The sequence below is a fragment of the Balaenoptera musculus genome, chromosome 9 (genome assembly GCF_009873245.2).
Source record: "Balaenoptera musculus isolate JJ_BM4_2016_0621 chromosome 9, mBalMus1.pri.v3, whole genome shotgun sequence".
Classification (NCBI taxonomy): Eukaryota; Metazoa; Chordata; class Mammalia; order Artiodactyla; family Balaenopteridae; genus Balaenoptera; species Balaenoptera musculus.
Genome location: NC_045793.1, coordinates 68,834,945 through 68,849,075, shown reverse-complemented (window position 1 = coordinate 68,849,075; position 14,131 = coordinate 68,834,945). Strand labels below are relative to the sequence as shown.

General features: G+C 33.7%; 1 protein-coding gene across 6 annotated transcripts in view; it reads left to right on the top strand.

Moving 5' to 3' along the window:
• Nucleotides 1-14,131, top strand: part of DGKB (diacylglycerol kinase beta) — a 706,264-nt gene that overhangs the window by 261,027 nt on the left and 431,106 nt on the right. For all 6 annotated transcript variants that reach the window (XM_036862745.1, XM_036862743.1, XM_036862746.1 and 3 more), the window contains one exon: nt 6,749-6,865. In XM_036862745.1, the coding sequence (XP_036718640.1) occupies nt 6,749-6,865 (117 nt within the window). The remainder of the gene's footprint in view (nt 1-6,748; nt 6,866-14,131) is intronic.

Below are 14,131 nucleotides of genomic sequence, written 5' to 3'. Positions count from 1 at the left end.
ATCAAAAAAACCTTTTTTTTTGTCTGCTATAAAGTTTTTAAAATTCTTCCTATACTGTTTTTTGTTTGTTTGTTTTGTTTTGTTTTGGCAAGCTGTATTGGTTTACATTAACTTAAACTTTCTACCATGTCCGAAATCATTATATAAGCTTTTTTCAACTATGTTGTTCCAAAAATTTCTTTAAGCACATGTATAGATATATACATGGGTGACTGTGTGAATACACACACACACACACACACACACGTGCAAGAAGCCTTATATACCACCATCAAGAACAATTGCTTTTTGGTTAATTGAAAATGTGGTCAAAGTGTATGTGGGGGAACTTATAGAAAAATGTGTATATACCTTAAACATTTTACTTAAAATATGTAAATGTATGTTCATTGGCTAAACTTTTCACATAGGATCAAGGGCTTTTCTATGTGGATACATCTATTATTTGGAAATGGCTATACCCTTTCTTGCATATAGCACAGCCTTAACACCCTTGATAAGTTTCAATTATCAATTGTTTTAAAGTATAACAAAAGCATTCCTTATTTTGTGAAAAGATATTTGTTTATTAATGAAAGTAATTGCTTTCAATTACTTTCAATTGTTTTAAAGTATAAGAAAAACTCACAGGCATCTGCAAAGCAATTTGAATGTAAAATAAATATCTCTCAGTTTCTGTTATTAATTCTCAAATCTTTTAGTCATGTGTCATGTGTCCAGCCCAACTTGACTGCTCTTCCTACACACACACACACACACACACACACACACACACACACACACACACACACACACACACACACACACACACACACACACACATCTTGTTTTATTGTGCCTTTCCAAAGGATGCAAGTAATTTTTCATGGAAACAACTTATTTTACATTTAAAACTCAGTAGTTTGAGTGCTAATTAAATTACACAGTACCAATAATAAAATAAATTCTACTTAGAACTTGCATAAACAGATTGGGGACTACATAGAAATCACTAGGTTAAGCATTTAACTCAACTGGCAGAAAGAGATGATGAGTATGAATATACAAGAGGGATGCCTCTTGGCTTTTAAGCTTCGGCTTATTGTGGCCATCAATTATTATGGTTTACAAAGGGAATGGAGAGTGAGTAAGGTTGAGGTCCATACACTCACACATAATTTTATAGTGGCCCAACCGTATGCTAGTAAACACAGCCCAAATAAATGATTTTGACATGGACCTTCCCATTCCTAAATTTCATTTCTTCCAATCAGGATTTCTTGAACAGAAATCTTGTAAGTGGTTCACATTCAGTATGAAATTATCCTAGGAGAGAATATGCACATCATGTGTGATGTATGAAAACCAGGGCTGTGGATCAAGGTATAAAGTATACCTTCAGGCTGAGTTGGTGAGTAGCACCTGCAAGTACTTTAAGACTAGGATTGACTCTGTCTAGTTTGTTGTCTTCTATCCTCCTACAGAAGACTCAGATTATCACAACAGTTATCCCAAGTTATGGTGACATAGTGGACAAACAAATAAAATACTATAAAGTAAATAGAGTACTTCTTCACAACACCTATCTTTACTATAATCCAAGCAGTGCACCTGTGTTAAACTTAATGATAAAATATACCAATTTCTTTTATATTTTAAAAATTACTGCCATTTCCTGAGTGCCTAATTTATTCTGGTACCTTCATCGACATTTTCTCAATTTGTCATCACATGAACCCTCCCATTTTATAGATTAATTAAATGATGGCTTAGAGATAGTAAATAACATGCCCAAGTCTTTACAGAGACAAAGCTAGAATTCGGCCTCCAAGCCCATATTTTTGTCTCTGCCCAAAGTAATTTTTGTTTTTGTTTTTGAATAAGTACTTATTTAACTGATTAAAAAGAAATGGAAATCTTTATATCATTTATTACAGTTATGTTTAAAACTCTATAAAAGTATTTCTAAAAATCAAGACTACTTTGCTACTCAGCCATGTGTCACTGCAACTTCTAAGGATTTCTAGTAAATTTAGAGCCTTTGCCATTTTTGAAATGAATTAATGTTTCTCAGCAGGAAAATGTTCAAATCCCATAATAAGGTTACGATAATTAAAGGTGCAGCTGTCACTAAGTTGGTTTCTTGGAGCTCGTAACTTGTATAAGCCCAGATGAACATGGTAACCCTCCTGCTTCAGGAAGATCTTTTATATTGTGAATATCCAAGTGTTCCTCAGGTTAAAATTCTAGGGTTCCTGGGAAATCCTTGGGGCCTAGTTCCAGTGGCTGAATGGGCTAAGTCTCCATTCGGGCAAGCGGTGCAGTAGCAGAAAAAGCAAGTTCCAGGGTTCCAGTAAAGGATGCTCGTGGCAGCCAAGCACCGCCTGCCCCCACCCTTTGTGGCTTTGTACCAATAGAGGTGCTTTGCTGCTGCCCATCTCTCATGCTGAGGTTGGACAAAAAGAAGAAAACCCTGTGCTTGAGGTAATCATGACTTGCTGCTTGTCGTTTGTGAGTGATCGATAACAGCAGGCTTAAGTATCGTGGTAAGCATCCCTTTTGTGAAAGCAGTTTTCAACAACTTACAAATACTCTACTTATGAGAATCAGCATGATATAGAAAAAGACTTTTTTTAGAGCACATATTTAAAGTGCCATCTTTTTATTTCATTTATTTCATCTTTCTGTTTTCTGTGAATGGCCTTTCAGCTGTTCTTCTCTGTTCATTATGATGATTATTCTTTTGGAATTCTAATACAATATATTCCCCAGTTAAGATCTGTTGTGCTACTTGTAGAGTCTAAGGATCACAAAACATTGAATTCTGTATTTTAAATGTCTGCATAGCAAACACAAATGGTTGATATTTGAAAATGCTGAAATATCAATAACTGTATTTTATATTTTGTTGTTATATGTTCTATATTCTTTCATGATTTTTTTGTTAGAGTAACCCTTTTCAGTGTTTGAATAATTTCTATTGATTAAAGCAATCATTTTCCAACTCTTTATATTTGGGATAATTTATCTAGCAGAAGAAAATTTGCCTTAATTATAACAAAGTAATTTATTTTGTGATTTAGAGCCCAAAAACTTAGAGAAAAGAACTGACGGTGATGTGATAAGCACTGCCCCCTATTATCAGAGATCAATTTTATCCTGAATAAAGGTGCAAAATAATGCTGGTGAGCTCTTCCTGAAACTTTTCAATAACTTCAACATAGGAAGTAACTTTCTTAAATATCATCATAGAACTCAGTCAGTCAGGGTGAATTAACCCCCAGAAGAGGCCAGTGAGATTTTTGTGAACATCAGATTTTTCAAAGATGCAATTGCTTCACCCTTCCTGTCCCTCATATAAAATAGGAAAGAAGTAAAGATTTTCTTAGTGGAAATAGGAAAAAGTATCCAACTACCCTCCTGTTAGCTTATGCTGCTTAAGTAAAATAGTGAATAGCTCAGAGAGACTTCCATACAATTTGGAAATAAACATAAAACAAATGAGTATAATAAAAAGAAAACCATGGGAAAAATTAAATGATTATGAGTCTCTCCTGTTTTTAAATTGTCAGCCTTGATTAATTCCACAAATTCTACCCACTAAGCATATTTCCCTCAAACAAAGAAACCACTTGCTTTTCTTGATTGTGTGTGTGTGTGTGGGTGTGTGTTTAAATAAATGTAAGTTTTAGTATTATCCAGATTATATAATAAAATTCACCTGCCAATGGATAGACTGAAGATTTTTTTATTAACTTGGTATATACCTCTTATGAGTCTAGATTTCAAAAAGAAAATCTTATCAATTGAAAACACAATTTAGAGTTTTAAAATTTCTTTTTATATTTCACAATTACTACTAGAAAGCATTACTTTAGTTTAATCCACAATTTACTCAGAGGGATGACTCCCTGGAGAGACATGAAACCACTTAATCAAGTGCTATCTGCTAGCTGGAGATTCTCACCACACAGGATTCTCCCTAGCCATCTGCATAGCTAAGAATAAAATAATATTAATAGATAATTTGATAACTCTTTACAGACATATACTTACATGTCTTAAATCTCCAGAATTACATTTATAAATAGTCTGGTCAAAAATACCAAGTTCCAATGTGACTAAAATTTTATTTGAGTTCTTATAACCTAAGAACTTAAATTTTATTTAGTTCTTATAACCTAAGCATTTAGGAATTAAATACTAAATAACAATTGTTGGATTACATGGCAGAATATAAGACATATAACATAAGTTATAACTTTCTATAGTTATAGATTGTAGATCTTTCTATAAAATTTTCTATAAAATTTTTCTTTCTATAAAAAATGTAGATTTTTATAGAACATTGTTCCCATGTTTTATTTTATTTACCTGCATGCTAGAACCCAGAAAAAAATTATTCCCATACCCACCAACAGTGTCACATGCTTGCACTCAGCACAAGCTGCTGTGGATTTTCTAATATAAACATTGAGCTTTACTTATTTAAACATATGCCTGTTGTAACTAGTGGATTTTTTCATATATATGTATTTGGAAATATAACAAACATTTTGCATAATGGTGACATTAATGAGCACCCTAATAGGAGAACCATACCTATTTTACATAATTCACAATAACTTTCATTTATTGAGCACATACACTAATATAGGCACAATATTAGAACTTTATACATTTTCTGTCAAGCCATACACAACTTTGAGAAATAGGTATTACTAACTCCATTTTGAATAAGAGTACGTTCTCTAAGTCTACATAGTATTTAAGTAGCAGAGATGGGATTCCACTTGGGATGTCTGATTCCAAACCTCATCCTATAATTCACTCATTTATGCATTATACCCTTAACTATCTATGGACAAAATGTTATTTGCAAGCTTAGAAAAAATGATCTATTTTTTAAAATATCAATATTTTTGCCAGAAATTATGCTTATATGAAAGTACATCATTTTCCAAAGAATTTGAATTTCAGGAATCCTATTACACCATCCATTTTCAGCCACACAAAAAATATATTCAGTATTTTTGCACCATGAAATTGCAAGGACTATAAAAGGACTATACTGATTAGCATTTATTTTGGTCTGAGACGTTTTCTGTTCCATCTGGCCCTAATATATTTTAAAAGAGCTTTACTTTTCAAATATTTCCACTTAAAAATATTTTCCTAAATTACAGTAATTGAAAAGTAATCGACAAGATACATGTAAATATAGGAACAGAAATGTATATATATCTGAATAAGTGATAGGAAATAGGTGGCACTCAAACTTTGAAGCACACATGGCAGACATTGCTAATTGATCAGGACAATTTTTCACAACAAACGTAGACATGCCCCAGGAGTCCTTCTCAACACAATATTTCAGGCACTTTAAAATTTTTGATTTTCTAGTGTTAAGATTAATTTATTTCCGCATTCATTTATGGTGATTTTATCAGGCACTGATCTAGGATCTGATGTGAAACAGTACACACACACACACACACACACACACACAGAGGAATAGAGTAACCTGTGTAACATTTGACCAGGAGCAAGAAGAACAGTCCAGCAGAGTTCAGAGTGGTTGCAAGATCTTTGTGTTAAGAGCACAAATGTTGTGATCAAGAAACAAAGGTGAGGTAGTTGTAGCTGGAGTGGAGTAAAAAGGGATAAGTGTGGCTGTTATATAGAAAATTGACTGTAGGAAGACAAAAGATGGAAGCTGTTTGGTCCATTAAGGTGATGGCTACGATAATTAAGGCAAATAAGATGACGGGTGCTTAAACCATGTAATGATGGATGTGGTGAATAATCGTCTAGTTTGGGATTTATTTTTAAGGTGGGTAGGCAAGTCTTCATTATCAAAGTGAAATTGAAAGCCTTGGTTTTAAATGAAGTTACCTAGGGAGTGAGTATAGATTGTGGAGATGAGCGGTCCAAGGGAGAGGCCAAGTGTTAAATGTTACAGATTATAAAGCTGGAGGAGAAATCAACAAAAAAGACTATGAGGGAGCAGTTAGTCAAGTAAGAGGAGAGCTAAGAGAAAGAAGTGTCCCAGAACCCAGCTGAGGCATGTTTTCTAGAGGGTAGATGTCAATTCTGTCAAACGCTGCTTAAAAATTGAGAAGATGAAGACTGACCAACAGGTGAGGCGCAAATGAGCAGGTCATTGGTGATTTTAATAAAAGCTGATTTAGTGGATTAATGGTGATAAAAGTTTATTGGGTTGTGTTGAAAAGAGTGAAAAGAGAGGAAATAGAAACAGGAAGAAGACCACTATAAAAAATTTTTCTATTATGGTGAGTGTAACAATTAGCTGGGATGGAATGTGTGTTTTAAGTTATGTGCCATTCTTGATAATCAATAGTAGCTTAAGGGTCCATCATGTATTCATTTTCAATATTGCATGTATTTTTAAGCATTATTTTCAGTGCTCAGTACCAAATCCTTTACATTACAATCCTGTATTGTTATCTGCACCATTGTTTATGAAAATGATTAGCTTTAGTGTTCTTTAATAACTTTTAACATAGTCATAATTGGGTACCTAGGGATAATACAGTTTGGTTTTCTTTCACATCCTTTCTTTAACTGATATTTTGATCATACATCTATCATATATTTTGAGCCAGTAGAAAACATTAGCTTTCATATTATTCACTAGAAACCCCAAATTTGGAACCTGGGCCCAAGTTTGTAGCCATGAAATTCTTCTCTATGTTGCCCATTGTAGTGAAACAATTCAGTATTTTTATAAAAGATTTTTTCCTTACAGGAAAGACAAGCAACAGTGAAAAAGGAAAAGGGTGGTTCCCAGCAGCCAAACAAAGTGATTGACAAGAACAAAATGCAAAGAGCCAACTCCGTTACTATGGATGGACAAGGCCTACAGGTGTGATTTTTTTAATCCAAATGTTTGTAGCTTTCATATTTGTTACTTCCATGCTCTTAGAAGGGCATATGTCCAGCTATCAACATGTTTATTTAATGTGCAAATTTGTTCAGTTGATAATTTCAGAAACATTTTTATTAATTTATCAAGATGTCAATTTTATAGTTGATTGACAGTGACATTCTGATTGGATTAATCATTTATGATGTTATCTCCATTTAAACTCAACTTGGTAAGAGATCTTGTGTCAATCTGAAGTTTTTGCAAATTATTACTAAATATACACCTTTATATATACATATGCATTATTTATTTCCAAGTATACGTTCTCCGTACATATTATTATATCTATTTGGAAGTGATTTTGACTCACAAAATGTCTTCAGAAAATAATAAAATCAATTCTACTTGTGTGGAATTTTTTTCTAAATCAATAATAAAAATAAAGAATCTGGGCTTCCCTGGTGACACAGTGGTTAAGAATCCGCCTGCCAACGCAGGGGATATGGGTTCGAGCCCTGGTCCGGGAAGATCGCACATGCCTCGGGGGAAGATCGCACATGCCTCGGAGCAACTAAGCCCACGTGCCACAACTATTGAGCCTGCGCTCTAGAGCCCACGAGCCACAACTACTGAGCCCGAGTGCCACAACTACTGAAGCCCACACGCCTAGAGCCCATGCTCCACAACGAAGAGTAGCCCCCGCTCACCACAGCTAGAGAAAGCCCGCACACAGCAACGAAGACCCAACACAGCCATAAATAAATTAATTTTTTTAAAAAGAAAGTTTATTAAAAAAAATCTATTATAATTTATCCATATTTTCCAATATTTTAAGTTGAAGTTGAAACTCCATGTATATTTCTAGTTTAAGTTAACACAGGTAGCTCAAAATCATGTTTTGAGTACTTTAAAAACCTCTAAATTACCCCTAGGGTCTCTGACATCAAAAGTAACATTTCTTTCCATCTGTATTTTAAGACATCCTACAGATTGAATCTATCGTAATTATTTGCCTCTTTCTCACTCAAACGTGAACACAATCAAAGAATTTGGCTTAATCTATGGGTTAAGTTCTTTTGTTTTGTTTTGTTTTCCTACCTATACGTTTCTCTCTTCCAATTTTTAATTCCTTTCCTCAAGAATATGCTTCAAGTTTCATGTTCTCCAAGAAAATTTACCAACTTCTTACCACACAAAGATATATTATGTCACATACTTGTGTTCAGTATACATGATTTTATATCTTTTTTTCATTTATTATTGTGTCTGTGATTCTGTGGGTTATTATGTCTTTTATATTTCTTAATTTACAAGCACAGTTGAGAGCACACAGTAGTTGCCTAAATGCTTGCTTCTTCATTGTTTTGAATATCTCATTGAAAATTTAATAATTGCTTAAATATTAATAACCAGGTTACTGCTTTGTTTTGATGTAATAAAACACATTGTGAATAGAATATTATTCATTAATTATTAAACTCAAATGTAGAAAGAGGAAATTTGGAACAATAAATTTTTTTACATTGGTTAGAGAGCATAGAAGTTAATTATCGAAAGAGAAAATCAGCGTCCACACCTTTATTTATTTATTTATTTATTTATTTATTTATTTATTTATTTATGGCTGTGTTGGGTCTTCGTTTCTGTGCGAGGGCTTTCTCTAGTTGCGGCGAGCGGGGGCCACTCTTCATCGCGGTGCGCGGGCCTCTCACTATCGCGGCCTCTCTTGTTGCGGAGCACAGGCTCCAGACGCGCAGGCTCAGTAGTTGTGGCTCACGGGCCTAGTTGCTCCGCGGCATGTGGGATCTTCCCAGACCAGCTCTCGAACCCGTGTCCCCTGCATTACCAGGCAGATTCCCAACCACTGTGCCACCAGGGAAGCCCCGTCCACACCTTTTGAAAGGCATACTTGGGTGTTAAGCAATCTCATTGAAAGCCCCAAATATGAAATCTATTCATAATTTTGATAGCAAAAGCTTTTAGTTTGTTAAGTGATCCTGTGAAATTTTTAGTGGAAAATAATCAACGTTTGTAGTTTTAATAAGTCAATTGACAATATCGATTAGTTTAAATCTTTAGTCGCTCTGGGTTCCTGCAATGAAAATAACAAAAGGGAAACCTAATTTTAAAATTCAGGTATATTTTACATATGGCTCGACACATACTTCTCAACATGGAAGGGAAACACGCATCATTTGTTAAACAGTATATGCTAGGCACTGTGATAATATTTTATGTGTATTAAGTGACACCTCTCAATGAACATATGAGATAATTATGAATTCTTAACTCTCCAACACATGATAAATATTATTATTACCACTTTAAAAATGAGCATATTGATGTTCTGAAGTCAAATTATTCCTAGGGCCTCAACAGTTAGTGAGGTGTGAATGAGGACCATCTGACTCAGAGTTTGTGTGTTTTACTCCTAAGATCCCTGTCTCCTTGGTTAACAAATTTTAACAGGTCTAGAAATACTAAATTTCTGACCACCTTGCTCTTCCATGTACTATTACATTGAAATAAAAAGCATGAATGCACTAGAATTGTAACTGCTTTAGTCTCAGTTTCCTAAGATTTGTATAGTTACATCTGACTTTACTCAGACATCAGAACCAAAATTAAATGTTGCATGCAGAGTGTTCTAAAGACTTTAAACTGACATAGCAAGGTAAGTTGTGTTTTCTTTTTTATTCAAAAAGGATCCAAAATTTTCAATCTTGTTACAACTAAATTAGTCACATCAAAAACAATAGGTGATTAACTTTCTCTGTGGATGTGTTTCATTTCTCTAACCAGATAATAACTTTTCATAGCTTTCTTTGACATATAAAAGTGTCAGGTAAAGTTGTCAGTTAGCAAAGGGAAGACGTCAGCCCTTATAAAACAGCAGTAAGTAAGTACTGTAATCATCATCATTAACATTTTTAAATTAAAAAAAATTGGTATATAATCACATGCAGTGGTCTGTTTCACCTCAGCAGAATGGACTAAAATATGATGCACATAGGTATTCACATAATTTGGGAGAAAATATTTAAAAGGTAAGAGAATAAAATTATTGGATAGCCATTTCATACAAAATGGAAAAATAAGTAATTTTTGTTGTGGTAATCAATTTTAAAATAATAAAATGCTTATTCTTTATCATAAAAGGTAAAAAGATCTTACAGAAAATTAATTTTTTCTGCAAGTTTTAAAAATTATATATATCATAAAAAAGCATTGAGTTGCAGCCCAGTTTGCATATAACTCAGTGACAGAAGAGATCTACACTACTTAAAGACTATTAATCATAGTTAAGCACATTCATCTTACTTCTTTCCAGCTAACCAGCATAATGATCAGGATTATTATTTCTAATTAGAGGAAGTAATAGATCATGTATAACCTTAGGATGAGTCTCATTAATTAACCCGAGTCCTAGGGGACTTCAAATAGAGGTGGTTAGGTACTCCGTCTTTGTCATCGCTCATACCATAGGTTTACACTTAATACATATGATCAAATGTAATTGAAACTACAATTCCTTAACGTGCAATAGATGTGAAAATACAGATGGTTATCCACATGTGAACAAATAAGTAAAAAAACAGAACTGTTGTTTAAACTGTATTAAGCCGACGTTACCTTGTCCCTAATTCTTTGAAAAAAGTTTCCAAGCATAAGCATCACTTGCAAACCAAAAAGTCTAGTTTGTAATACTCTTAGCAAAAGATAAAAAGGGGAACTTTTATACTGAAATATCTAAAACTGAACTAGTGTTTTCCCCACCACAACTGCTTTTCTGTATCCCTACTGTCTTTATTATTTGTAATATCTCATTCTTATAGTTCCCAATACTGTAAACATACATATACGCACTATACAGAAATATATAGAGTGTGTATAAAATTAACTCCTTTTCTTTGATGATATGTGTGTGTGTGTATGCCCACCTGGAATCCTCAGGCCTGTTGATTCTTATAATCAGCTCTTCACTGTCATTTTAACTCCCTCTCTGAGTCCAGAATTACTATTCTGTACTTTGAGTATATAACAACCTCTAAAATGAGTCCATGTCTCCATACATATAATGTGCTAGGTTATAAATGGAATGAAAAAAATGGAACTGAATAAGATAAGATGTGTCAGGGCTGAGAGTTGGAGTTGTCTATAATTTTAAGTCAGATAGTGGGATTAGGCCTCATTAAGAAGTGAAGAGTAGGGACATCTCCAAGAACTTTGGCCCATGGAACTGAAATGATGAAGTTGCCATTGACTGAGATGGAAAAGGGTCTGGATGAATAAAGTTTGGAGCGAAATTTCTGATGCTGTTAGATATCCAAATGGAAATGTCAAGCAGGCAGACAGATATGTGAATCTAGAATTCAGGGGTGAGGACGGATATGAATTTGGGAGTGAAAGGCGTATTGATGGCACTAAGGGAGAGCGTATCTGTAGAAAGGAATGGTTGAACTGGGATCCCAAACCAGTCTGACCCTAAAGTCCTATTCTTCAATGTTTACTGTATATGATTGAAACTGCCCCTTTATGTGAGTAAATACAATCTCACGTGATTAGCTCTATTCTTTATAGAGAAGAATCCATTCCGTTTGCTATTGCAGTGTCCTTCACACCTAATTTACAACCATTCTGCGAGATTTCAAGTACCACACATGCTGTAAAATATTCCTGAACACTTTCTCCCACCGTCAGTATTTTCTTTGTTATACTGTATTACCCTATCCCGATGTTTTTTTAAAAAAAACTGTTTTCAGAAGCCCAGGACTCTGTAGAGATGCCTCAAGCACAAGAGTGGGGTGATGGGAAGCTGAGAACAGGTTCAGGGTTCTTTCACACTTCAGACATAGTAATTTGCTTTTCATCTGTTTTATATACTGTTCCACGTGAAATTACTTCAAGTGCTATAAAAATATTTACTTCCAAGATCAAATAGTTTTAGGCTAACAGAATTTTAAAAATACTTGTATTTTTGTCTAACTGCTTCCCATCCCACTAAAATCGCTAACAAAATGCATATGACATTTTAGGATGACAGTACATCACTTTCCAAAATAACTGAGTTTTACATCTTATTTCAGAATTATTGTATGAAAGTAAAAAAACAAAATTTGTCCTGTTAAAGACTATATTAGATACAGTTCAAAAGAGAATTAGTGAACTTGAATATAAAATTGATACATTAGTGCTATCTAATCCTTAGATCCCATTCAAGTTTCACCAGTTGTCTCAATAATGGCTTTTATGACAAAAGAAGCTAGTCCAGAATCGTGTTAAGTTCTCTATTTTGGTGGTCCTGCTATGTTTACATAAGAGAATGTACTCATATGTAGACAATCCTAAAACTCAGGGTTCTTTTACTAAGGATGAAGAGGAATATGAGAATTAAGTGACAAATTGCAGTCTCTACCACTAAGATGCTGCTTCTTATTTCAGGACTATTAGTGAACACAGAAGCTGTTTATTTTTAACTTGTAGATTTGAAAATGGCTATGCAGTACTGTAGGTCTTGGGCTCTCAAATCTAAAACACGCTGCCTTTGGTCTCCTGGCACCTAAATTTACTCTGCTAGATTGACCTTCTTTTTATAGTAACAAAGTTTAGCAGAATTTAAAAGCTTTTTGAATGAGCACTGAAAAAGATGCCGATTTGCCTGAAACCTTGACATTTCTTGTATAAATACCACCATTAAATGATCCCCTAACACCAGAGTTTTAGTGGTTTTGATATTGAATCACATACTACTCCTTAAATGGAGGCTACATTAGGTCAGGTGTTTTATCTGTTAGAATCATTGTCAAAGGGGCACTATTCCACAGTCCCTGATAACTTACAAATAAATATCTAAAGTTTCCAATTTTTAATTTTTATACAGTCTTATTTTACAAGCATAATTTATGTTAAGGGGATAAGTGAGGAAAAGTTTGCTAATTTGATTTTATTATTTCCTGTACTTCCATTTTGGGTTCTTGACTTTTATCACTTGTAGAGTATCATCGTTATCCTAAATTCTTTATCTAGATTCTCTCCTATTTTTCTAATCCATTTGATCTAATTATCCATCTACTCAGCCCTAAAAATGACATCTAGGTTTTTATATTTTCAGATCCTCTACAGACTATAATATAGTCTAGTGGGATCTTTATTTTTTTGTACTAGTGTTTCCTCAGAACACAATTTTCTATAGCGTGGTACTGTCCTTTATTTGATAAATCATAATTATGCCTTTAAACATTTCAATTAATAAATATTTCTGAAAGTTACTCCAAAATATATTTTCAAATGAATATGAAAATTTGCCCAAATGAACTTAATGTAATCTCATGTAATGGTAAGCTGAATATTGAATTTTGGGATGATCATCCTAATTAGTATTTGGATTCAGATGTTATGTTTTGCTAAAATATTTTATTTACCTTGAGAATCTCACCTCTCTTTAAAAATAAGGAATAACAATTCAAATTAAATGCAAAAATCAACTAAAATCCACGTTTGTTAGTCTTACTTTTTGCATGTGAAAACTTTAGGAGTTCTCTCTGATTTTGTAATAGAATGAGAAGTAAAGGAAACTGAACACTAGTAGTCAGAGGTGTGTTTTGGTGTTTATTTTAATGGGAGGAGGGGGAAGTCACATTGCAAGTTTATAGCACAATGGCTTAAGCTAGTAGGTACTTTCTGTCCAGTAACTGATTGAGCACATGGAGTTCTGGGGAGAAGAGCTGAGAAGTTACTACAGATCCAGCTCATCCATCTCATCTCCCAACTGAATGAGAGACAAATCAGGCACAAAACCCATGTGTCCTCTTTACAAGAGGAAGTAAAACAGAGTCAGAAAGAATAGATTGTAATGGGAACAAGGTAGGTAAGAGTATAAGAATTGAGAATATTTTACTCAACCTTCTCATATAGTGTGAAGATTTCAACAATTTCCCAGTGCCTATACTCATTAGAAAAATCGCATTTCACAAGAAATGGAGGAAAATATGTTGGTAAGGTATTTTAACTTATATTGTTTAAACAAAAGGAAGAACATGATATAGTGAAATGGTTGTTTTTAGTCTTCTCATTAAATATTTCAGGTACTTTCTAAGGGAAAAATACCAGAGCAATGAAGGACACTTTGACTCTACTTTCAAAAAGTAAATTGATCTAAAACTTTTCAACTTAGTATTTAGAGGACTGCATTGGTTGCATATTTTTGTTATTAAAATATTGTTTTATCAAACTGTGTTTAGATGGGAGTTACATAGGTATACA